This window comes from Mobula birostris, chromosome 2 (genome assembly GCF_030028105.1).
Source record: "Mobula birostris isolate sMobBir1 chromosome 2, sMobBir1.hap1, whole genome shotgun sequence".
Classification (NCBI taxonomy): Eukaryota; Metazoa; Chordata; class Chondrichthyes; order Myliobatiformes; family Myliobatidae; genus Mobula; species Mobula birostris.
In genome coordinates, this window is record NC_092371.1 from 111,616,318 (window position 1) to 111,642,800 (window position 26,483).

General features: G+C 39.9%; 2 protein-coding genes across 7 annotated transcripts in view; one reads left to right on the plus strand and one right to left on the minus strand.

Moving 5' to 3' along the window:
* The window catches only part of armc2 (armadillo repeat containing 2), a 102,753-nt gene extending 91,855 nt beyond the window's left edge, over positions 1–10,898 (plus strand). For all 4 annotated transcript variants that reach the window (XM_072246145.1, XM_072246146.1, XM_072246147.1 and 1 more), the window contains 3 exons: positions 447–579; positions 781–941; positions 8,362–10,898. In XM_072246145.1, the coding sequence (XP_072102246.1) occupies positions 447–579; positions 781–941; positions 8,362–8,534 (467 nt within the window). In that variant the 3' untranslated portion in view covers positions 8,535–10,898. The remainder of the gene's footprint in view (positions 1–446; positions 580–780; positions 942–8,361) is intronic.
* A 5,799-nt stretch (positions 10,899–16,697) lies between these two features.
* sesn1 (sestrin 1) overlaps positions 16,698–26,483 on the minus strand; it is a 91,670-nt gene continuing 81,884 nt past the window's right edge. For 2 of the 3 annotated variants that reach the window (XM_072246166.1, XM_072246184.1), the window contains exons 6-10: positions 22,721–22,868; positions 21,783–21,898; positions 19,400–19,590; positions 19,166–19,310; positions 16,698–17,869 (exon numbers count right to left, since the gene is read on the minus strand). In XM_072246166.1, coding sequence (XP_072102267.1) covers positions 17,783–17,869; positions 19,166–19,310; positions 19,400–19,590; positions 21,783–21,898; positions 22,721–22,868 — 687 coding nt within the window. In that variant the 3' untranslated portion in view covers positions 16,698–17,782. The remainder of the gene's footprint in view (positions 17,870–19,165; positions 19,311–19,399; positions 19,591–21,782; positions 21,899–22,720; positions 22,869–26,483) is intronic. The other variant, XM_072246175.1, reaches the window with a different exon arrangement.

The window sequence follows — 26,483 nt, forward strand, 5'->3', positions numbered from 1 at the left end:
GCATGTCACAAATGACAAGATTAAAAACGTCTGTTCTCTCCAGAGATCGGCTAGAATGTGGAACTTGCCATTGCAATACAGAGCTGTTAAAGCAAACAGTATAAGTGTATTGAAGGGATGAATAAGTACTTGAGAGAGAAAAGAACAGAAAGATATGTTGCTTAGCTTAAATGAAGGAGACTTCTTTGAAGCATCAAAATTGTCAGAATGCTTCTGATTTGATATATCATAGTATGTAAATTATCTGCTGCACATTCTCAGAAAAAGACTTTTTTGAAATTGTAGGTCAATGAATGTGAAGTATTTTGGAAATGCTAAATTGCTGATAGAATAAGCTTTTACTTAGTATTGTTTTACACGGTTGGGAAGCACATTCTTACCTGTTTGATATTAGTAATTATTACAAGAATATATAAATATTTTACTAAAATTATTTTGCATTTCAGTGTATCAATTTATGATCACACTACTGGATGCTAAGCACCAAGATGTCTGCTTTGCTGCTTGTGGAGTACTTGTAAATCTTACAATTGATGCAAGCAAACGTCCCATTTTAAAACAGGATGGAGGGATTAAGAAGTAAGTTGAAATATCTCAGTTTTCCATCCCAGTAAAATGAATAATCAGTGGTGGCAAACTAATTTACTGCTTTTCTTATGAGCTAAGTCCTAACGTCAAGATTAAATCTGCAAATTATCAAATTTTATAAACAAGCTGGCAATTGGTGTCAACCATTCAACAACATCCTTGTTTTAATACATTGTGTTTTCTTGACTACAGGTTAATTGACTGCTTAAGAGACTTTGGGCCTAATGACTGGCAATTGGCTAGTCTGGTTTGCAAAACATTTTGGAACTATAGTGAGAAAATAATCAATACTGCGATGAGCTTTGGAGAAGAGGAGACTGGAGAACTATTGCAACTCCTTTCCACATATCTAGGTATGAAATGTACAGTTAAAAAATGTACCAAATTGAAAAACATTTTTGCCTGTTGTGGCTCTTGTTGCTTTCTTACGTATACTCGGTATGATATTTATAAAAGTACACAAAGCTGATACCTTAAACTGCCCTCCAACCTGACGAACTAGTGCTCCTGGTATAGTACCCGGTATACCAGTGAGACTCGCTGTAGATGGGGAGACTGCTTCGCCGAGCACCTACACTCTGTCAGTCAGAAAAAGCAGGATCTTCCAATGGCCACCCATTTCAATTCCACTTTCCACTTCCATTCTGACGTCAGTCCATGGCCTCCTCTACCTCCACGATGAGGCCACGCTCCGTTTGGAGGAGTAACACCCTATATTCCGTACGGATAGCCTCCAACCTGATGGCGTGAACATCGATTTCTCAAACTTCCAGTAATTGTTTCCCCCTTCACTCATCCCATTCCCTCATTCCAGTTTCCCTCTCTCACCTTATCTCCTTACCTGCCTGTCACCCTCCTCCGTCTTCCCTTTCTTCCATGGTCTTCTGTCCTCTCCCATCAGATTCCCTCTTCTCCAAACCTTTATCTCTTTCCCCAATCCACTTCCAGCTCTTTATTTCACCCTCCCCCTCTCCTGGTTTCCCCTATCATGGACTACCTTGTACTTCCCCCACTTTCTAACTCTGACTTCTCATCCTTTTTTCCAGTCCTGATGAAGGGTCTTGGCCCAAAACATCAACTATTTACTCTTTTCCATAGATGCTGCCTGGCCTGCTGAGTTCCTCCAGCATTGTGTGTGTGATGCCTGACTGTCTAGATGTTGTGGGTATTCTTCCACTTCTTCCCAAGAAGCCAGTAGTGAACACTGACAGATCTAACTAGAACTAGCCTAAGTAGTCTCAGCAGGCTCATTATAAATTGATTTAAGAGGAGTTTCCATTTCTGATATACCCTTTCATGAAACCATAAAAAGGACCATGAGCTAGTCCACATCAAGGGATCAGAGGTAGACAGGGTCAGTAACTTTAAATGCCTCACCCTTATCATTCCAGAGGATGTGTCCTGCAACCAGCATGCAAGTGCCATTAGATTAGATTAGATTATGAGGACACTCAGTCCTCGTTTATTGTCATTTAGAAATGCATGCATTAAGAAATGATACAATGTTCCTCCAGAATGATATCACAAGAAAACACAGGACAAACCAAGACTAAAATTGACAAAACCACATAATTATAACATATAGTTACAACAGTGCAAAGCACTACCATAATTTGATAAAGAGCAGACCATGGGCACGGTTAAAAAAAAGTCTCAAAGTCCCGATAGACTCATCATCTCATGCAGGCAGCAGAAGGGAGAAACTCTCCCTGCCATGAACCTCCAAGTGCTGCTAACTTGCCGATGCAGCACCATTGGAAGCACCCGACCGCAGTGGACGCTGAGTCCGTCTGAAAAGTTCGAGCCTCCGACCAGCCCCTCCGAGCACCATCCTCTGCCAAGCACCTTGACCCCGCCCCAGCTGCCGAGCAACAAGGAAAGCTGAGGACTCAGGGCCTTCTCCTCCGGAGATTCTGGACCACACAGTAGCAGCAGCAGCAAAGCAGGCATTTCAGAAGTTTCACCGGTGTTCCTCCGTGCTCTCATGTCCGTCTCCATCAAATCAAGATTGTGCATGGCACCCTACTTGACAGATAACAGACATCACCACCGGAGTGGCCGCTGCGAGCTGCGTCGCGCCGCCATCTTCTCCTCCCGCCATTACAAAGAAGATATAGCACCAGCTCTACTTTCTTTGAAGTTTGCAAAGATTTGGCATATCATCTAAAAATATGACAAACCTCTACTGACACACAGTGGAGAGTATTCCGACTGGTTGCATCATGGTCTGGTATGGAAATACCAATACCTATGAACAGAAATGCCTACAAAGAGTAGTAGATATGGCTCAGTCCATCACAGGTAAAGCCCTCCCCACCTTTCAGCACATCTACATGGAGCACTGTCACAGGAAAGCAGCGTCCATCTTCAAGGAACCCCACCATCCAGGCTATGCTTTCTTTTTGCTGCTGCCATAAGAAATGAGGAGCAAGAGCTTTAGGTTCCACACCACCAGCTTCAAGAACAGTTATTACCTCCCATCAGGCTCCTGAACCAGAGTGGATAACTTCACTCACCCCAACATTGAACTGATTCCACAACCTATTGACTCACTTTGAAGAACTCTACAACTCATGTGATCTCTATTTATTTACTACAGTATTACTATTTTGTTTTTTTCTTCTTTGTATTTGCACAATTTGTTGTCTTTTGCGCATTGGTTGACTGTTCATTTTTGTGTGCCGTTTTCATTAATTTAGTTTAGTTGTGTTTCTTTATATTTACTGTAAATCTCAGGGTTGTATAAGTTGACTTATATGTACTTTGATAATCAATTTACTTTGAACTTTGATTTTTTTCCTGCAACATACTTTTACTAATCTCCCTACGAATTTAGCTCAAATATATCCTAACCCAACCAGCAAACAGCTCAAGGATGCTGGCTGTGGTCCAGCTGAGATGAAACCATTTACCTTAAACAGGTGTGCAGTGCTAGTGCCTCAGGGTCCTGAAGCGTTCCCTTCTAATCAATATAATGATTCCTGAATTTGCTCACCTTAACATGACCCACCACATTGGACTTTCATGACAAAGTAATGGTATGTAGAATTGGAGTGTGGTGTAGGAATGGATTTAAAGGTGACGAAAGATTCAAGAAATTTTCCTGGATACCAGAAAGTATAAAGCGATTTTTCACAGAAATGGGTGTTTTTATACATTCACATACATGGTTGGAGCTCAAAAACGGGACACTATATGCAGATTATGCAAAAGTGGAAAATGTAACGATGTGGAGAAGTGCACTGAATCATAACAGACAAATCGCTTCCAGGTTGTCTAAAATTTAATAGAACAAATGTGAGATGGTTCATTTTGGTAAGTAGGGTTGTGGCAGTTAATAAAACTGAATTCAGAAGTGAAAAACTATATTGGGCCTTTGTAAAAGACTGCAAGTGAATTTTGTGTATAATCATTTATTTGAGTAAGACTAATATATTTGCATTACCAAAATTAATGTTATTTTTGGATGAATGCTGTTGTTATTCTAGGTACTAGTTCCAGTTTTCCCTGAAATTTAAACAGGAGGTACTAATTTTCCTGCAGAATGAGCATTTGTGAGACTTACTGTCAGTGAAACGTTATGGCTAAATGTCTTCTAAGTTTAAAAGAAACACTACCAATATGTCTGTAATGGCCATATGCTAAAAACTATACATACATAAGAAATCAAAGTAAATTCTGGTGTGTAAATTATGAAACAGTAGTTACTTTTGGTTACATTTTAACTATTTAGATCAGGATTTCTTCACTGGGGTTCCGCGAGAGTTCATGAAAAAAAAACACATCATCTTTTGAAGTTCGCACAATGTGCAATGCTGGTTCGCACAGTGGTGGGTAGTGACCGACAGCCCCGTTAACAGTCTCCATAGAGCTCTCTCAGCCCGCTATGGCAGTGTGCAGTAGCACCATGTTTATCTGGTTGAATCCATTCTCAGTGTTTGACATGAAATGTTGATAATTGGTGAGGGCTGTATTGCTCAAAGGCTGGTAGTTGGTGAGCACTGTATTGCATAAAAAGGATGGTAGGATGATGAGGAGCGTCAAGTGCAGTTTCTGAACATTGAATGAACTCACCCATTTTTATATTTTATTAACTCCTGTGTTTTACAGACATATCTGATGGTCCAATATGATGATTTTTGAATTACAATCTTCTAAGTCATTTCACTGCACTAGTGCAATAACGGACACAAAAAAGTCAGTATTTATAATGAAAGCTACTTATCAATGGATTTTACATGGACCGGTTGATCCACGTTGTCCTATTCCATTGTGCCTACTCGCCAGCAAACAACTTACAAATATAGTAATGGCTCCAACAAAATTGAAAAGACATTTAACTGCAGCCATATGGCATATAAAAGTGCTGGTTATTTTAAATGGAATCTCAAAACAAACAGAATAAATCTTTTGTTAATAAAATCAAAGTCAGTAAAATGGTACAGGAATTAAGCTATTTAGTAGCAGAATTTATTACCCAGAAAAGGAATACTCACACAGTTGGTGAGAACCTAATAATGCCAGCATGTAACATTATAGTGGGTAAGATGCGGTATGAGAAATTGAAAAGATTTCACGCTCAATGATGACGATAGCCGGTTCTTCGCTTGCGAAAATCAGGAGGGAAGAAGAGTTCTCAGGAGTGACGGCATGATCTTTGGTGCCTGTAGAGGCCAATTCGGGATCTGTGTACTCTGAAACAGTAGGGACATGGGAACAGCTGGGATCCTTCCTACATCTCCTCTTCTCCTCAGCAGTTGCTCTTCTGGATTCCTCAGAATTCCTGGCTGTGCCATGGATCAGCTTTCTCCAGCAGTCTCTGTCACAAGCCAGCTGCTGCCACTCATTGACCTCGATATTTGCCTGAGAGTGCTGCTGCTTAAGTTGGTCTTTGTACCTCTTGCGCGGGGCACCACGATCTCTCTTGCCCTGAGAGATTTCTCCGTAGAGTACTGCTTTCAGTAACCTGGAGTTGTCCAAGCGAGATACGTAGCCCAGCCAGCAGAGCTGCCTGAGCAGGAAGGTGGCTTCAATGCTTGGAAGTTGAGCCTTCTTCAGGACCTCATTGCTGGAGACTGGATCCTGCCAGCTGATACCCATGATGGAGCAGAGGCAGGGCCGATGAAAGTGCTTGAGCAACCCAGTTTGTTTGCGGTACAAGACATTGTCTTCAGAATCAGAATCAGGTTTATTATCACCATTTGTATAGTAGTGTTGTGACGACGGCAACCCTGTACACCTGGATTTTTGTGGATGGATGCAGCTGGTTGCACTTCCACACACGTTTCTGGAGGCACCCGAAGGCACTGCTAGCTCTGGTGAGCCGATTGTCAATGTCCCTTACGTCGTTGGAGATGACGCTGCCCAGGTAGGTGAACTGCTCAACCATGGTGAAGGGTGATCTGAGATGGGTTGTAACCACCACGAGGGGGCTTCTGATGGAGGATCATTGTTTTCTTCAGACTGACCGTTAACCTGAAAGCCCTTGCAGCCTTGGTAAACTGACTGCAGCCCGTAGCACGTCCTCTGTGTGTGTGAGAAGAGCACAGACATCCCCATATAGTAACTCCAGAAGGCGTTCTCCCATTGTTTTTGTTCAAGCGAGAAAGTGGCCACTCTCAGTGTGCTAAGTTGACGTATTGATGGCATGTTACATGGTGCTAAATAGGGTTTGTGTGATGAACTGAGGAACAGCAGCTTCTCTATCCAGGTTGATGAGTCATCAGATTTCATCAATAAATGTCATGTTGTAGCATTTGTAAGATTTGGAAATGATAGTGAGATTCAAGAATTTTTTTTCTGTCGCAAAGAGCTGCCAGACACAAGCAAATGCCAAGATATATTTAATGTTATGTCTTCATATTTGGAACAAAAGGTCTGTCTTGGAGGAACTGTGTTGGCATCTGTACTGATGGTGCCCCGTCAATGGTTGGGTCCATGAGAGGTTTAATTTCTCTTGTTAAAAAAGAAAATCCTGACGTTATCACAACACAGTGCTTTCTTCACAGAGAGGTGCTGATGTCAAAAACTCTTGGAGATGAAATGAAAAAGGTTCTGGATGATTCTACAAAAATGGTTAACTTTATTAAACAAAGACCAGTTCACTTGAGAATGTTTAAAAAAACTCTAAAAACCTGGACAAAGAGCACACCCACCTCCTGCTACATTTAGCAGACATTTTTCATCATGTGAACCAGTTGAACAAGTCTCTGCAAGGCTCTGGAGAAAATGTTTTGACAAAATTCTTGGATTTAAAAGGAAACTGAATCTATTGCAAAAGGAAATCTTGAAATGTACCCACTGCTGCTTGGGCTTAAGAGTGAGGAAGGATCAGAAAGTCTCGAATCTTATTGAAAACCACCTGGAAGAACTGTAGAACAGAATTGAACAGTATTTTTCCTCTTGTTCAATACAAGTGTATGACTGGGTGAGGGACCCTTTCTCTGAATCTTCTGTTCAGCCTGAGAACTTGAGTTTGAGAGAAGAGGAAGATGCAGTCTGATCATGCAGTCAAGATGAGATTTACTGACCTGTCCCTGAAAAAGTTCTAGATTTCATTGAAAGAAGAGTATCCTGCCATTCATAGGAAAACAATGAACATTTTGCTGCAGTTTTCAACTTCTTACATGTGTGAGCAAGCTTTTTCTTGTTTATCAAGCATCAAGAGCAAGGATGGAGATCATCTCATTTCAGTTGAAGGAGAAATCTGTGTATGCTTATCTCAAGTTCGACCCAAAATAAGAGTGTGCAGCAAAAAAACAAGCACAGGTTTCACATGCAAGGCCTATATTTGAGCCTGATCATGTCAATTAGTAAGAACATGTTTTTTCAAAGTCTCATATAAATTTATGTCTTAGGCTATATTTTCATTCATATTACTTTGGGTTATGGTTTTTAGTAACTTTACTATTCATTTTGTAAGTAGCATGAATTAAAATCAATTTACAATCTTTATTTAAATTTTATCTACTGAGCAAAATTAAATCCCATTTTGGCTTAAGCCAGTTATTTAACAGAAATTTATTATTTGACTTATGAGTTTTTAAAATTTATGAAAGGAGAAGAAAGAGATTAATTTCAAGAAAGGTAAGCTAAGCTTAACAATCTTTTTTCTCAAGAAAGTTTGTCTAAAATTCATTCTCTACTCAAAAGAGTTACAATTACTTTTGGATTATTATATCTACAACTTACAGATCATGCTAATATATCATGAGCTGTAGATATAAGAATTTTTATGCAGGGGTTTCCCTGAGACTTGAAAATTATTTCAAGGTCTCCTGCAGGGCAAAAAGGTTGAGAAAGGCTGATATGGATTGTTGCTTTGCTGAAATTAATTGCAGTTTGTATTATTCTTATAGGACAATAATGTTTAAGCACAATAAAGAATGAAAACAATTTCAATAAAGATAGATCTCATAAAAATGAAAAAAAGCTCATCTTGAAATTAGAAATCTGTTAAGACATTTTTAAGGTTCCCACTAAATTACCATTTTAGCTTAATTTTTTTCAAATTGGTACTTGATTACTTGCAAATCATGAAACCTTGGAGTTAGGAAAAAACTTTGAAGAATTCCTTTGTTACTGTTAGACATGTTGCTAACATGGAAAGTGGAGCCTTTGGCATCTTTCCTTCTCCATTTGTTAATTGTCGACATAATTGTCTCCCCAGTCGATTGTCTGATATAATATTAATTTTGATTTAGATTTTAAATTCTCTGTAAATAACTACCAACCTTTTCTAAGAGTATATATCTTCTTTCTTGCATTTCCTAGATGAAGAAATTGCCTTGGATGTAAACGTGAGTGTTTCAGATGAACAACTTATAGAACATCACAAAGTTTGCTGGGAATCTGAGTTTGTTCCTGTGGCCCAGCAGCTACTACACAGGATTCAGCGTCATCACAGTCCCTTAGAAGCTTTACCATACTCTCCTCTACAAAATTGATCCTCTTCCAATGATTTCTTCCAAATATATATTGTGGTGAAAAACAATGCTTATTTTATTTGTCACAATGGACCTTCATTGCTGAATTTTGACATCATCAGCCATCATATCCCTGTTGGATCTAAATAGAAGTGCTTCATTTGCACTTTGCTTGGTAGTTTAATTTACTCATGGACAACAACAATCACAAAATCTTGAAAATCTATCATTTGAGATCTCTAAAATTAGTATTGTTTAATTGATGCAATATTTCATAATTAACAAACTGCTTTCTAGAGGCTGGCATTTGACCTTTGCATTATGGTTTACCTTATGTTAATGTACAGTGTAAGATAAGGTACAGGTCGGAAAACTATATTTTTGTACATTATAAATAATTCTCACTTTGAGCTCAAACAAAATCTTTTGTGGTACTCTAATGTGTTTAAGATTTTGACTTTGTTTGTTTTGCAGATAACAGAATAAAAGTTGAATATTTATGTCCTTATAATGACTTCTTAGAGCAGTAAATACAGTAAGTCTTCAAGTAGAAAGATATAGAATCAAAGGATTTTTGCACAACTCTTTGCATTGTATTACAATAGTAGAGGGATTTAAACTCTGTTAATTAAACAAATTAGAATATGTACATCAGCTATGTTGACCATTAAACCGTCCAATTGTCCTGAAAACCCATTTTATTTATCATTATCAAAATTTCCATGGTGTCAAACTTGGTTCCTAATGATTGGAAAGTAGTAAATATAGTCCTGCTGTGTAAGAAAAGGAGAGAGGAAATGGAACTTTTAATCAGTTAGCTTAACTTCACTAGTAGAAATAGATTCTATTATTAAGGTAAAGGTAGTAGAGTACTGTGGAAATAGTAGTAGATTTGGCAGTCAACAGGGTCTTTTGAAAAGGGACTCACATTTAAGTAATATGTTGAGTTTTCATAGGTCGTAACTAACAGAATGGAAATGGGGAATACTGTGGTGCATTTAGACCTTCAGAAGTTCTTCAATTAGGGGCCACACACGGAGGTACTAAACAAAATTAGAACTTGTGGAATTGGGGGTAAAATACTGGAGAATAGTTAATAGACATAAAACAGAGAGTAAGAATAAATGAGTCATTTTTGGTTTGGGAGCCTAAGATTGATGCTGTTGAGATTGGCACCGGGACTTAGTTGTTCAGATTCAAGAGCAGAGACTTGGATGAGGGGTCATATATGATATATTTAAGTTTGCTTATGATACGAAGTTGGGTGGCACTTTGGATTGTGAGGATGCAGGGGGGCTTTGGAAGAATATGGACAGTCTCAGGTGGCATGGTAGTGTAATGGTTAGCACAGTGCTTTATAGTACAGGTGATCCCAGTTCAGTTCCTGCTGCTGCCTGTAAGGTAGTTTGCACGTTCTCCCCATGACCGCGTGGGTTTCCTTCAGGTGCTCCGGTTTCCTCCCGCAGTCCAAAGACATACCCGTTGGTAGGTTAATTGGTCATTGTAAATTGCCCTGTGATTGAGGGATTGCTGGCAGCGTGGCTCAAAAGGCTGAAAGGGCCTATTCCACGCTGTATCTCAAATCAATCAATAACTAGCTAATGACATGGCAGACAGAATGTAGAATTGTACTGCATAGAAACATGCCCTTGGCCCACCAAATCTGTACCAACCATCAAACACCCATTTACACTAATCCTTAATCATTCTATTCTCCCTACATTTACATCAATTTACCCTGGATTCTGCCACTCAGCTACACACTAGGGACAATTGCCAATGGCCAATAAACTCACCAGATGGGTGGCACTTTGGATTGTAGGGCGCTTCTCCTCTACTGTTGCTGAAATGCTGGAGGGAGCTGGAGGACTCGAGAATTACCGGGAGCAAGTGTGAACTCCACACAGACAGCATGCAGTCACTGAGGCTATGAGGTAGGTAAATCTAGCTGTACCACCGTGCCAAATAATGTAACGGAAAATGTGAGCTTTTGCCCACTTTGATAGAAACAATAGAACGATGGAGTATTGTTTTATTTTTGAGATTGAAGTGTGAAGGAGTTGGATGACCAGATAGAATATGTAATTAGTAAGAAAATTTTTGCAGTTTTCCATTTCTGTCGTATCTTCTTCAACAATGAACCATGGCTTCTCTACTGTTGTAGACTTTATCGATTTCCCATACCTCTGCTCTCATCCTCTCTCTCTCTCGCTGGACAGAAGAAGCATAAAGCAAAACAGAAATTCTGTGTAGTTTTTAAATGGAGAAACTAGGAATTATTGATGGCATACATGTGTCACTGAAACCCAGCAGGCAGTCAGAAAGGCAAATAGAATGCTGACATTTATTGCTAGAGGATTTGAATACAAGAATAAAATGTTTTATTACAAGTGCAAATGTGTAATTTTGGTCTCCTTACTGAAAAAAATTATACTTGCTGTAGTGGGAGTACAGTAAAAATTCACCACATGGGTTATCGGGTAACAAGTCAGTCATATTGGAGAAAATAAGTGTGCTAAGCCCTTATTCACTAGAATTTAGAACTAGGTAGGGTAGGATTAATGTAAAACCAGGTGCTTGATAGTCAGAAAGGCCTATTTCCATGCCTTGACTGTCTCATCGAAACAGGTATGATTTTTATGACTTGAGATGTTCCCCGTCCTCAGTATCTAAGATGGTGGGGAGGGGTTGGTGGTGGTTTAACATCAGTAAGACCAAGGAATTGATTGTGGTGTTCAGGAAGGGGAAATCGGGAGAACACACAGCAGTTCTCATCAAGAGATCAGCAATAGAAAGGGTGAACAGCTTCAAGTTCTTGGATGACAACATCTCTGTAGATCCATCCTGAGCGCAACATGTTAATGCACATGATGAAAGTGTACCAGCAGCTCTATACTGTTAGGAGTTTAAGGAGATTTGGTGTGCCACCATAGACTCTGGCAACCTTCTACAGATGTACTGTGGAGAGCATTCTGACTGGTTGCATCACCACCTGGTAATGGAGGGGCTACTGTACAAGATTGGAAAGAAGCTGCAGAGAATTGTAATCTCAGCCAGTTTCATCATGGGCACCAGCCTCCCCATCCAGACATCTTTAAAAGTGATGCCTGAGGAAGGCAGCATCCATCATGAAGGACCCTCACCATCCCTGGTCAAGCCCTCTACTCCAACAATGAGGAGGTACAAGAACTTGAAGACACACTCAATATTTTAGGAACAGCTTCTTCCCCTCTGCCATCAGATTTCTGAACCTTTTATGAACACTACTTCACCATTTTGTTCTTTTTTTGCATTATTTATTTCTCTATACACTTGCATTTTACAGTAATTTTTATGTATTGCACTGTACTGCTGCTGCAAAATAACGAAGTTCACAGCAACAGGACATTGACAGGATGCAGAGATGGGCTGAGAAATGGCAGATAGAGTTTACTCCAGAAAAGTGTGAAATAATTCGCTTTAGAAGATCGAATTTGAAGGCAGAATGCAGGGTTATTGGTAGGATTCTTAACAGAGTGTTAGAACAGAGGGATGTTGGGGTCCATATAAATAGATTCCTCAAAGTAGGCATGCAAGTTGATAGGGTGGTTAAGAAGGCGTATTATTGTTGGCCAACATTAGTTGGGGAATTGAGTTCAAGAGCCATGAGATAATGTTGCATCTCCATAAAACACTGGCTAGAGCACACTTAGAATATTGTGTTCAGTTCTGGTTGCCTCATTATAGGAAGGATTTAGAAGCAGAGGAGATGGTGCAGAGATTTACCAGAATGCTGTTTGGATAAGAGAGCATACAGTACGAGGGAAGCTTGAGTGACAAATTGAACTCTTTGGAGAGGAAGAGGATGAGAGGTAAATTCAGGGGGGATCAGTGTGGAAAGGGTCAGTAACTTTAAATTCCTTAGCATTATCATGTTGGAGGATCTATCCTGCATTCAGCATTTAAGTGCCATTACAAAAAAGGCGTAGCAGCGCCTCTACTTTCTTGGAAGTTTGCAAAGATGCAGCAAATCATCTAAAACTTTGACAAACTTATAAATGGACAGTGGAAATGTTTACTGACTGGTTGCATCACAGCCTGGTATGGAAATACCAATGTCCTTGAACAGAAAAGCCTACAAGAAGTAATGAATACAGCCCAGTCCGTCACAGGTAATGCTCTCCCCACCAGTGAGCACTTCTACATGGAGGAGTGTCCACAGGAAAGATGCATTCATTAAGGACCTCTACCATCCAAGCTATGCTCTCTTCTTGCTGCTGCCATCAGGAAGGAGGTATAGGAGCCATAAGTCCTGCATCACCAGATTCAGCAACGGTTATTTTCCCTTAACCAGAATGCATAACTTCAGTCACCCCAACATTGAACTGATGCTATAACCTATAGACTCACTCTCACGTACTTTCAAACACGTTATATTATTTATTTATTATTTTGGTTCTCAATGACTCTCAGGGCAGTAAATGGTGAGATGTGTACTTTGATAATAAGTTACTTTGAAATTTGATAGATATGTATACGACAATTTAGATATAGGAGCAGAATTAGGCCATTTGGCCCATCAAGTCTGCTCTGCCATTTCAGCATGGCTGATGAAATTCCTTCAGCCCCAATCTCCTGCCTTCATCACATATCCCTTCATGCTGACTAATCAAGAATCTATCAACCTCTGCCTTAGTGTCTCAGCCTCCACGGCTGCCTGCTGCAACAAATTCCACAGATTCACCAATCTCCATCTAAAGAAATTCCTCATTTCCATTCTAAATAACACCACTCTATTCTGAGACTCTGTCCTTTGGTCTTAGACTAACCACCATAGGAAACATCTTCTCCAATCTACTCTATTGACACCTTTCAACATTCAATAGGTTTCTATGATATTCCACCCCCCCCACCCCCCGTTCTCCTGAATTCTAGTGAGTATAGGCCCAGAGCCGTCAAACACACCATCTTGTGAGTAGCCAGAGATGTTTTCCATGTGTTTCCTGGTCTAATTAGTGGGGCATAATTTTAAGGTGATTGGAGCAAAGTAGAGGAGGATATGCCAGAAGTAATCTTTTTAATATAGTAAATGGTGAGTGCTGGTAGAGGCAGAACAAATACATTAGGGGAATTTAAGAACTTTTAAAATCAGCACATGGATGACAGAAATGGAGGTTTATATAGAAAGGAAGAGTTAGAGTATGTTAAAAAGGTCAGCAGAGCATCATGGGCCAAAGGCCCAGTACTGTTCTATACATCAATGATAATAAACATAATATTGATATAGAGACACCAAGAAATCAAGGCTTGAGAAATTTCTTCATTGTATAGTAGTTTTTGGAACCCTCTGCCATGGAGGACTGTGAATGTTCTGACATTGCTTTAGAACTCAAATTGATTGATATCTGAACATTAGAGAAGTTAAAGGATAAGTAGTGCAGGAAAATCACATTGCAGTAGAACATCACCATGTTCCCGTTGAATGTTGGAACAGGCTCACGGGATCTAATGGTCCATTCTTGCTCCTATTACTTGTGGTAGAACATAGAAAACCTACAGCACATTACAGGCCCTTCGGCCCACAAAGCTGTGACGAACATGTCCTTACCTTAGAACTACCTAGGCTTACCCATAGCCCTCCAATTTTCTATTTCATGTAGCCATCCAAGAGTCTCTTAAAAGACCCCAGCCACCGGCAATCCATTCCACACACTCACCACTCTCTGTGTTAAAAAAAACTTACCCTTGACATCTCCTCTGTACCTACTTCCAAGCACCTTAAAACTATCCCCCCTTGTACTAGCCATTTCAGCCCTGGGAAGGAGCCTCCGACTATCCACACAATCAATGCCTCTCATTATTTTGTACACCTCTATCAGGTCACCTCTCATCCCCTGTTGCTCCAAGGATTAAAGGCCGAGTTCACTCAACCTATACTCATAAGACATGCTTCCCAATCCAGGCAACATCCTTGTAAATCTCCACTGCACCCTTTCTGTGGTTTCCACGTCCTTCCTGTAGCGAGGCGACCAGAATTGAGCACAGTACTCCAAGTGGGGTCTGACCAGGGTCCTATATAGCTTCAACATTACCTCTCAGCTCTTAAACTCAATCCCACGATTGATGAAGGCCAATGCATCGTATGCCTCCTTAACCACAGAGTCAACCCGTGTAGCAGCTTTGAGTGTCCTATGGACTCGGACCCCAAGATCCCTCTGATCCTCCACACTGCCAAGAGTCTTGCCATTAATGCTATATTCTGCCTTCATATTTGACCTACCAAAATGAACCACCTCACACTTATCTGGGTTGAACTCCATCTGTCACTTCTCAGTTCTGCATCCTATCAATGTCCTGCTGTAACCTCTGACAGCCCTCCACATTATCCACAACACCCTCAATCTTTGTGTCGTCAGCAAATTTACTAACCCAACTCTCCTTAATAAAGGTCCCTTATTAATAAAGGTCTTATCTTTATTAATGTTCTCACACAATAAATGGTGGGGTAGCTGGAGCTCAATAGTTGAAAGCATATTTGGGGGTTGAAACTCTTCTACCCCCCCCCCCCCAATACATCAGGATGACCAGTTGAAGAGCTGTAACCTGGTTCACAAACTAGGAAATCTGATTAACAGAAAATGCATTTTAGGTGATATGATGAGCATATTGGCCTCCTTCCTTACTACAAGGTGATCTGGAAAAAGAAATCAGAGCTATTACAATTTGAACAGCCTGTTTAAAAGTTCATAGTAATTATGAGATTCTTTTGAGATTTAATTTAGGAATTAATCAGCCAACATATTACATAAATGATAAGGGAGGGTACCTAAAATATCCTACTCAAGTTAAGTTGTCTATCTCCAGTCTCTCAATTTTTTTTTAACATATGAAAAGGGAAGTTTCCAACCAATCATGTCCAATTAACAGTTGCAAACTAATTGGAAATATAAATACTGGTGTCTTAACACCAGTAATTACCAGAATTATACCATTTAGTAGGCCATCCGTTTCTGCATTTGGCCTTGGACTAACTAACCCCAGGAACACCCACCAGTTTTCAATGCAGAATTGAAGAACGAGTGGCCCTCAGGCAAGTTACATGAATAGAAAGAGGCAGCTTTCAAACCACTTGCGTCAGGCTGCCCAACAGAATTCAGAGCAGGCAGAAACGAAAGGCCATCAGAATTGAATGGCCACAGCTTTCACCTTCTGCAAACAAAAGGTTTTCAGAGAAATATTCCTCCTCCACCTCTTTCAACATTGGTGCTAAAATCTGTAATTTCACACTACAGGCATATTAAACAAATTTTAGCAATATAAAATTGTTCTAAAAGAAGTGGAGCTGTAGGAAGCAGCTTGCAAATTGAAGCGTTCACTACATTGAAGGTTCTGCCAACTGGCTTTAAAAAAAAATATATATCAGAAGGTTGTAAATTTCTAAAATAGATGCTATTCTAATCAGAAAAATCCACCCTTTGTATTCATTTATGATTTTACCAGAGGTACCTTACATTATCTCTTCATAAATGTAATCATTTTTACCGAGAAATGTCTTACCACCGAAAGGGTGATATTTCCACTGACGCAGCTCTTGCATCGGGCTCTGGTAACATTTGATAATGGTAAATGGGAAGTGACAGTGAAGTGTCAGGCAATGAACACCTACCTCCATTCAATGTGCCATTATCATTGCCAAATTATTCACCAAAAGCATAGTGATTAGACTTGATTGAAAATGCCACAAAAACACTGTAGTCCCAAAAACAAGTAGAGGCTGGGAATTCTGCAGCAACACACTAGCTTCCTTTCTACCAACTACCAAAGTACATATCAAATAACACTCTCCACGAGTGGATGATAGTATCCTCATTTGGGAATGAGATGATAAGCTATTCTTCATACAGACAATGGAGGCTCAGTCACTGAGTTCATGGATAGTGCAGGAAAATGGAGCTGAGTTAAAAGACCAGTCATGTTCTTGATAAATGGTGTAAGAGGTTTGATACACCAAATGGTTTATTCCTCTTACTTTACTGCTAGTGTTTTTTAAACCATCTCTACAATCAACCTTTCAGTTCCTAAATTCCTTCAAAAAATATTGATTCCGAATCTTACACAATCCATAATTTTAACTGATAATTTGGTCAATGGGGTTCCATTAAATATTAACATTGACAGTATCTTTGTATTAAAGAAGCAGACATATTCCAACAAATTCAGTTTTAATCCAATGTCAATAATTACATTTTCAAACATTTACTATATTTAGTTTTACAATTGAAATGATGAAAGCCTGAAGAAAATACAAAAGACTTCATGCTGAAACTCTAAATCAGGTATTGGTCTTCAGTAAACACAAAACAATTGCAGCCTCGTTATGTAAGCTGTTAAAATATCACATTAAGAATTGAGAGTTTGTTGCTACAATCTAAACACTGCTGTCCAGTCACCCAGACATGGTTACTACCGCCATCACTGCCAAAAATAACAAAACTTTTTTTTTGTAGGTAGTAATAGCTACAGCAGTCATATCCCGCATTACAAACTACATACAGAACACATTGCAGTGTGTATGTTTTGCCCAGATGACAGAGAAACTCAGAAGAATAGTGTTCTTTCAGAGAGACAACAATCTGGGTAAAACTGAACTGTATTCGTCACTACGTCACCAATTTCTGAAACAAAATATGAAAATAAAACACATTACTGTTTCACAGAAGAAATGCAAGTTCCAGAAACACATCTGAAATTTATACAGTTGCAGCAAAATTCCAGCAAATAAAGTCATCACTGCAGTTTGTCACAGTATAGGGCTCAGATGGCTGCAGTATACAGTTTGATGACCTTAGCTCAGCTTAGACAACTGGTGATTGCAGCAATCCATTGGCAGGAATAGCAGCACCAACAACTTTCAACTACAAAATTGCTCCAGATACAAAATCTGTCAGAACCTATTTATATATACAAAAATGTACTTCACTGCCAGTTACCTATAGCATCTAGATTTTAAAAAGAACAGTTTTTAATGATGCAAGCAACTCAGTGTAATAGAAATTATTTTGCTGCCAAAACACACACGGGCGATCAAATACATAGTACGCACATTGGTTCTTCACGCTTCCATTGCTTTTCTGTGCACTGAGTTGAAGACTAGCCACAATGCACCGTGACACAACACTTTTCTCATGATGTACGGCACAATGGGACTTGAGGGTCACTAGCTTCCTTTGGTTCAAATGAGCTGGCTGTTTCTTCTACTGGCAATTAATGGTTATGAAGGGGCAGGACCTTCATGTTAGATGTCGTGTAAGGGCTGTCAGAGCATAGAGGAGTTCTGCCTGCATACGAGCTTCCATAAGCAGCAAATTTATATGAATCTAAAGGATGGAAACAGAATGAGAAATTGAATATTACATCTGGAATATTTGAAGTTGCTGGTAAAAATGCACACCGGCTACTCTTTCAGTTGGCTCAATCGAGTGGTATTTCAAATAATGAACTCCACATGACTGCCAAGAAGCTACAAACTCGTATTTGTTCAAACTGGAGTTGAAAGCAAAGATCTGGCCCACAATACAAGGAAATCGTCAATCTTTTCGGAGGTGGGGGATGGGGGGGGGAAAGAAAAGAATTCACCAGCTATATGACATTTGTTACATTTGAATTGAAATCAATTAAATAAAAATAAAGTAGTTATAATTAGCTGAAACTAAGCACGAATTTTAAAATCAGAACATTACAAAAGACATCCTTAGGGAGATGAGGAACTCCCTAGTTTTAAGAAAACAACTGAACTGAATTGGTAAAGTTTTGCCTTCCTCTTTATCCTCCAGCTGTTTTTCTTGCACACCCACAAACAATTTTGCAGAGCTTGAGAACACCATTAGTTCTCAATCATTACAAATGGGACTACACTTCAGAAGTTAATTAATTAGCTTTTACAAGCTTCATGCTGTTCAATGGCATCAAGTTAAAGAACAACTCAGTTCCAACTAAACATAGGTACAAGTGCATTTTAAACAGGAAAAATGGCACAAAAAAAAAGTGGAGTAAAGTCACCAGGACAGATTACTCATCCCTATCCTAAGGCAGCAACCCTTAGTTAACACATACTCCATGGCACAAGAAACTGTAGTGAAGACACCAGGAGAAATTTCTCATCCCTAACCCTAAGGAAGCAACCCCAAGTTAACACGTCTCCACATGAAAATTTCCTGTTCACTTAGCATTGACGCCATTATTTGTCTAGGCATTATAATAACTGGATTTTTCATATTTCATTTACTTACAATGTGCCCATGGTTAAACAAATTTGCAACGGGTGCTATATACCATTATCACCTCCAAATGGAGTGTGGTTTAAAACTTCTGTAAGGAGTAAAGCTAACAAATACCATTTTGTTGTTTCTGCTTTATAGGAAATGAACTGGAAACATCAGCATTGAAGTATATTAGAATATCCTATAAATTCCAAAGATATGAGAAATATTATGTTTGACATTAAAATACAGGACAATTGCAGTTAGAGCTCTTCTCAACACTGAGGCACCATATAGACAGAAACACTACATTGGAAAAGACTATACCACAAGCCAATGTGTGAATGAAAAGTAAATACCCAGTAGATTTTAAAACAAATTCTGAATTTTCACTTCAGCGAAAAATTTTCATACCTTCTCAGAGTGTTTGAATTGTCTCCAGAAGCTGTCGTACATTCTTTTTGTGGTCTTTGATGGAGAGCAAACCACAGTTTTTATATAAACCTTACAGTTCTGATCCAAAAGCTGATTAATTTCATCATAGTCATAGTCATCATACCTGTCAGAAATCAAATTATATGAATATACATACATAAAAAAACACTACACTTCAGAATTAGGTACTTATTTTTTTTAAAGTAAACTGACCTTATTCCAAACATACAATGGATGTAGTTCCAGATGGCTCGTCTGAGCATTGAGGTATCAACATTTTTATGCATTGCCATAGTGTTGTAAGTCAGGTTATAAGCTTTCTGAAACTTTTCATCCAATAACTGGCCAACATCCGGGTAAAGTCGGTTCACAAGGGAGTACCCATGATCTTCCCAAGTATAATCCTGTGAAAGGATTAACATACATAATTCTTAAAAATTGAGGCTATACAACATGTAACATGATATAAAGACAATGTATAATATTCATAGGCCCTGCCTATGGTTTAAATGTTTGCTAATGATGATATTAACAGACTGAAACAACAATACCCTATTAATCAATCTGTATTGGTGATTAATGTCAGCAAGGTAAAAGGATAACATATCACAGACTCAGCCAACTAGAAATCATTCTATAACATTTGAGCAGTCAACATAGAGAAAATGAAGACAGGTGTACGGTGCCAACTCATCACAACCAGTACAGCAACTGAGACACTTACTGTTAACCTGACTGATCAGTCAACTGTTATAGAACAGGACATGGTACAGAAGGAATTGCCATTGCCTCATGCCTTCAACGACACAAGTTGACTTCTGGTGGTGCCTGTGTGGACTTTTCATACTCTCCACCCACGTGGTGAAGCAATATGCAAAGTCACCTGGGTATTCCAATTTCATCAAACATCCTGGTAGTTTATTATAGGCACCCGTTAGCCTCATGAGACCATGGATTTGCGCCTTGGAAGGTTTCCAGGGCGCAGGCCCGGGCAAGGTTGTATGGAAGACCGGCAGTTGCCCGTGCTGCAAATCTCCCCTCTCCACGCCACTGATGTTGTCCAAGGGAAGGGCATTAGGACCCATACAGCTTGGCACTGGTGTCATCGCAGAGCAATGTTTGGTTAAGTGCCTTTCTCAAGGACACAACACGCTGCCTCAGCTGAGGCTCAAACTAGCGACCTTCAGATCACCAGCCTTAACCACTTGGCCACTTGGTAGTTTAATAGGCTACTATATTCCTTAGAAGTTGTTACAAGCAAAAAGAAATAGATTCAAAGGGTAATGATAGGCATGTTTAAGATGGAACATGCTACAGAAATACAGGTTGAATACCCCTTATCTGAAATGCTGGGAGCTGGAAGTGTTTTGGATTTTGGAATATATAATGAGATAGCTTGGGATCGCCATCATTTCCAACTCTGAATCTTATGTGCTACTTTGTCTTATTGTTCATCACATACATGTAGTTAACAGTAAAAGATATTGCATACCATTAATATAGTGAAAATATTATGTGTGCGGGAGAAGAAAAGCAGCACCGCAGCATTGGGAAAGTACCTGAATCAGCTGTTGAACAACAACAAACAATGGCAGGCTTTCAGTCTCCGCCTATGATGCTGAGTTTTGATTAAAAGGATACAGTACAATGTATTTGTATTTTACTTTTTTTTTTAAAAAGATTTTATATATGGCATGAAAACAATCAGTATTGCAGACATTCTGATGTTAGGTTTTCATCAACGATAATCTTCACAAACTCAAAGCTTTGTGATCAGCAGGCGCTTTGTCTTTAAAAATTTAATGCTGCGCCTTTTCTCAAATTTCTGCAACCAGGCTGCTGAATATTGACAATTGCCTTTAATTTTCAGTTTGTCGCAACAGATCTTTGCTTGTTTCATGATCAGCATACTGTCAAGTGGCATAAATTCTGAGGCTGATGAATGCACTCTTTCAATACATGATCGAGATCTTCATTTTTTTGCTTTATGCAGTGTTCTTCTATTTTTCATTAACACTTGTTCATTACATGTGTGAGGTCACTTCCCAGAACTGTCTGTGGTGTGCAGGGACCTGTGCATCACCTCGAACCTTCCCAGTACCTTGAGGAATTTTCCATTTGTGACATCATGTCAGCACTTAAAAAAATTTGGATCTGGAGGTTTTTGGAATTTGGAATTTCAGATAAGGGGTGCTCAACTTGTACAGAGGAATGGGGAGAAGGGGATCCAATAGAATTGGCTCCCTGGAAGGTGTGGCTCCAATGAGCAAAAAGAAGAGCCACCTCCTGTCATTTTATAAAAATAAAATATCACTTTGATAACCCATGGTCCAAACAGTCCAATACTTGTAATGCAAAAATATGATTGGGTAGGTTTGAAATTGTTCTGGCCTCCAACCTTCTTAATAATGTAAACAATAACAACGGGGAAAACGGCTGGGCTTTTTCAAGTACCTCATCCTCATGACACGACTAGGCTAACATAACCTGGGCACTGTATCCTACAACCTCTGTGTCCTACAGCCTGAAAATATAACATTTTGATACAAAATAAATCAAATATTTCAGGCCAATAAAAATATTTTTGAAGTTTTACCTGAGCTCGAAAAGTGGGCACATATTGCTCACCCTGTCTGCAAAAGTCCTTGTAACCATAGCTTGGGTCTTCAAAATGACGAGAAATCTCCCTGATGTCTATCCATTTCTCATTTTCTGCAATTGAAACAAAAGCATGAACCAATGTGGCCAATGGCATTGGAATCCACTTGCATGTGGCACTGCAGATTCACTGCCTCAACATGGAACATTGTGAATGCCTGTGGCTGGCTATCACAGGCCCAACATTACACCCAAAGGCAAATTGCAACCCAACTATTATCTTCAGAATGACAGTTACGTTAGTGCTCAAAGATTTAATAGACCGTCATGTTCATATTCAAAACCGCCCTACAATGAAAGAACGGAGCCAAACGAAAGCCATCTTCAAATATCTCTGGTAGAAATTAGACAGACAAGGTCTTATTTGATTGAGCCTTTTAACAGCACTCAATTCAAGTGGAGGTGTGGATGTCCAGTGCTTTCCTTACCAGAAATATCCACATTTCCCCCCTAAACAAATAAAGAATGAATCGCTGGAAGTAAAAATTAGGAAAGAAAATGTGTTTGTGAAGTTTTGTGAGTGTAACAATAAGGTCTCAGAGCTCCAAACGACCTTTAAGTATTATTTTGGACATTTCTGCTAAAAAAAAATTACCTTACATTTACGCACTGGTTTTCAGGCTTGCACTAGCAACATGTTAAATTTATTTATGTATAGCTACCACACTGCTGCATCTTTAAGCGGCAACCATAATACTTAGTGTCTGTACAGAAACTATGCCACCATATCACATTTTCCAGTTCTGATGAAGGCAAATCACTAAATGTTTCTCTCACCTGGTCTCTGTTTAGTAAGCATTACCAGAATTTATTATTTTATTTAAGCATATCTACTATAAACCAACACTAACATAACTTAACAGAGATTATTTTCACCTGATGTAACAAAGAAACTCTCCGTCTTTTCTCGCTCAAATCTTGTTGCCATTTCCTCTTGGCTTGTTTCTGCTTCACCTCTACATTCTTGTAGGCGTTTCATTTTTTCCATCAGGGCTTCTACTTCACAAGTGGTTTCGATAACCTGCTAAAAGCACAGACCTTTTTCATTGCACTCTCTAAAAAAAAAAATGACCTCCTGTACAATTAAAGAAAAACTGGTGTTGTGCAGCATGTAGTTTTGCAGCTGAACGCTCAAGGCTTATCAGGCAGCTTTTAACAAAAAAAAATTTAAAAGGAAGTATCCTCATCATAAATCACTTTTAAAACTGGGGCAAAAGGTTGCTAAGAAAAATAAATTCTGTAGTTCATTTAAAAAGTAAGCAACTTTGACTCATTGTAGCCACCTGGTGTCGGTAGAGCAACATTCAAAAGGAAGCAAGTGTTCTGCATGAACTTACTTCTATGCAAGTCTTGCTTGCACTTTGCATGATGCATTTTGCAACATCTTAAACTGTACCCTAAACCCTAAACCCTCTGCATACTACTGATACACATTTTCAGAAAGCAATGCTGTTTAAGGCCACACTTTGATGATAATAATTATCTGGAATGCCTAAGTCATAGAAACATAGAAAATAGGTGCAGGAGTAGGCCATTCAGCCCTTCGAGCCTGCACCGCCATTTATTATGATCATGGCTGATCATCCAACTCAGAACCCCGCCCCAGCCTTCCCTCCATACCCCCTGATCCCCGTAGCCACAAGGGCCACATCTAACTCCCTCTTAAATATAGCCAATGAACTGGCCTCAACTGTTTCCTGTGGCAGAGAATTCCACAGATTCACCACTCTCTGTGTGAAGAAGTTTTTCCTAATCTCGGTCCTAAAAGGCTTCCCCTCTATCCTCAAACTGTGACCCCTCGTTCTGAACTTCCCCAACATCGAGAACAATCTTCCTGCATCTAGCCTGTCCAATCCCTTTAGGATCTTATACGTTTCAATCAGATCCCCCCTCAATCTTCTAAATTCCAACGAGTACAAGCCCAGTTCATCCAGTCTTTCTTCATATGAAAGTCCTGCCATCCCAGGAATCAATCTGGTGAACCTTCTCTGTACTCCCTCTATGGCAAGGATGTCTTTCCTCAGATTAGGGGACCAAAACTGCACACAATACTCCAGGTGTGGTCTCACCAAGGCCTTGTACAACTGCAGTAGCACCTCCCTGCTCCTGTACTCGAATCCTCTCGCTATAAATGCCAGCATACCATTCGCCTTTTTCACCGCCTGCTGTACCTGCATGCCCACTTTCAATGACTGGTGTATAATGACACCCAGGTCTCGTTGCACCTCCCCTTTTCCTAATCGGCCACCATTCAGATAATAATCTGTTTTCCTATTTTTGCCACCAAAGTGGATAACTTCACATTTATCCACATTAAATTGCATCTGCCATGAATTTGCCCACTCACCTAACCTATCCAAGTCACCCTGCATCCTCTTAGCATCCTCCTCACAGCTAACACTGCCGCCCAGCTTCGTGTCATCCGCAAACTTGGAGATGCTGCATTTAATTCCCTCATCCAAGTCATTAATATATATTGTAAACAACTGGGGTCCCAGCACTGAGCCTTGCGGTACCCCACTAGTCACCGCCTGCCATTCTGAAAAGGTCCCGTTTATTCCCACTCTTTGCTTCCTGTCTGCTAACCAACTCTCCACCCACACCAATACCTTACCCCCAATACCGTGTGCTTTAAGTTTGCACACTAATCTCCTGTGTGGGACCTTGTCAAAAGCCTTCTGAAAATCCAAATATACCACATCCACTGGTTCTTCCCTATCCACTCTACTAGTTACATCCTCAAAAAATTCTATGAGATTCGTCAGACATGATTTTCCTTTCACAAATCCATGCTGACTTTGTCCGATCATTTCACCGCTTTCCAAATGTGCTGTTATCACATCCTTGATAACTGACTCCAGCAGTTTCCCCACCATCGACGTTAGGCTAACTGGTCTATAATTCCCCGGTTTCTCTCTCCCTCCTTTTTTAAAAAGTGGAGTTACATTAGCCACCCTCCAATCCTCAGGAACTAGTCCAGAATCTAACGAGTTTTGAAAAATTATCACTAATGCATCCACTATTTCTTGGGCTACTTCCTTAAGCACCCTGGGATGCAGACCATCTGGCCCTGGGGATTTATCTGCCTTCAATCCCTTCAATTTACCTAACACCACTTCCCTACTAACATGTATTTCGCTCAGTTCCTCCATCTCACTGGACCCTCTGTCCCCTATTATTTCTGGAAGATTATTTATGTCCTCCTTAGTGAAGACAGAACCAAAGTAATTATTCAATTGGTCTGCCATGTCCTTGCTCCCCATAATCAATTCACCTGTTTCTGTCTGTAGGGGACCTACATTTGTCTTTACCAGTCTTTTCCTTTTTACATATCTATAAAAGCTTTTACAGTCCGTTTTTATGTTTCCTGCCAGTTTTCTCTCATAATCTTTTTTCCCCTTCCTAATTAAGCCCTTTGTCCTCCTCTGCTGAACTCTGAATTTCTCCCAGTCCTCAGGTGAGCCACTTTCTCTGGCTAATTTGTATGCTTCTTCTTTGGAATTGATACTATCCCTAATTTCTCTTGTCAGCCACGGGTGCACTACCTTCCTTGATTTATTCTTTTGCCAAACTGGGATGAACAATTGTTGTAGTTCATCCATGCAACCTTTAAATGCTTGCCATTGCATATCCACCGTCAATCCTTTAAGTGTCATTTGCCAGTCTATCTTAGCTAATTCACGTCTCGTACCTTCAAAGTTACCCCTCTTTAAGTTCAGAACCTTTGTTTCTGAATTAACTATGTCACTCTCCATCTTAATGAAGAATTCCACCATATTATGGTCACTCTTACCCAAGGGGCCTCTCACGAAAAAAAATAACGAAATAAATAATAACGAAAAAATAATAACGAAATGTAATTAGATCAAAAAACGTGAACTGTGGCCCTTATTTACAAAACACCTTAAAGAGTTTCAAATCATAAACGTGAGATCCTGCAAATCCCGAGCAACACACTTAAAATGCTAGAGGAACTCAGCAGGCCAGGCAGCGTCTATGGAAATGAGGACTGAGAAGAAAGGGGAAGATGTCAGAATAAAACGATGGGGAAAGGGGAAGGAGGCCTAGCTAGGTGATAGGTGAAGCCGGGTGGGTGGGAAAGGTAAAAGGCTGAAGAAAGAGTCTGACAGGGGAGGGCTCTTTGGGGTGCTGATGCTTCCTGTTGGAACGTGGGGAAGGGAGGGTTAATGCTTCGCTGCTGGTTGTGTGTGGGAGGGAGGTGGGGGGGCTTTGGGGTTCTCACATTTTTCTGTCATTCATTCTTTGGGGTTTTCTTCTGTTTTGTGGACGTCTCTGAAGAGCAAGCATTTCAAGTTGTATATTGTAGACATTCGCTGATATTAGGTAGGCCCATTGATCCATTGAGAGTGGACCATATGAGAAAGGGAAGGAGGAGAGGCACGGGGAAGGTGACAGGCAGGTGAGAAGAGGAAGAGGCCAGAGTGGGAAAAGAAGAGGAGGGAAGGGAAGGCGGAGCTTAGTTATGATGGCACTAAACAGCAACTCCTTTCCTTGCATCTTCGGAAACAACTCTATTTCCATCTTTAATATTTCAATTTTTCCCTTTCAGGGTTCTTTTGAAGACCCTGACCTGGAGTTACACGCTGACTTCGATTCTTTGCGTGAATGGGACCCACTC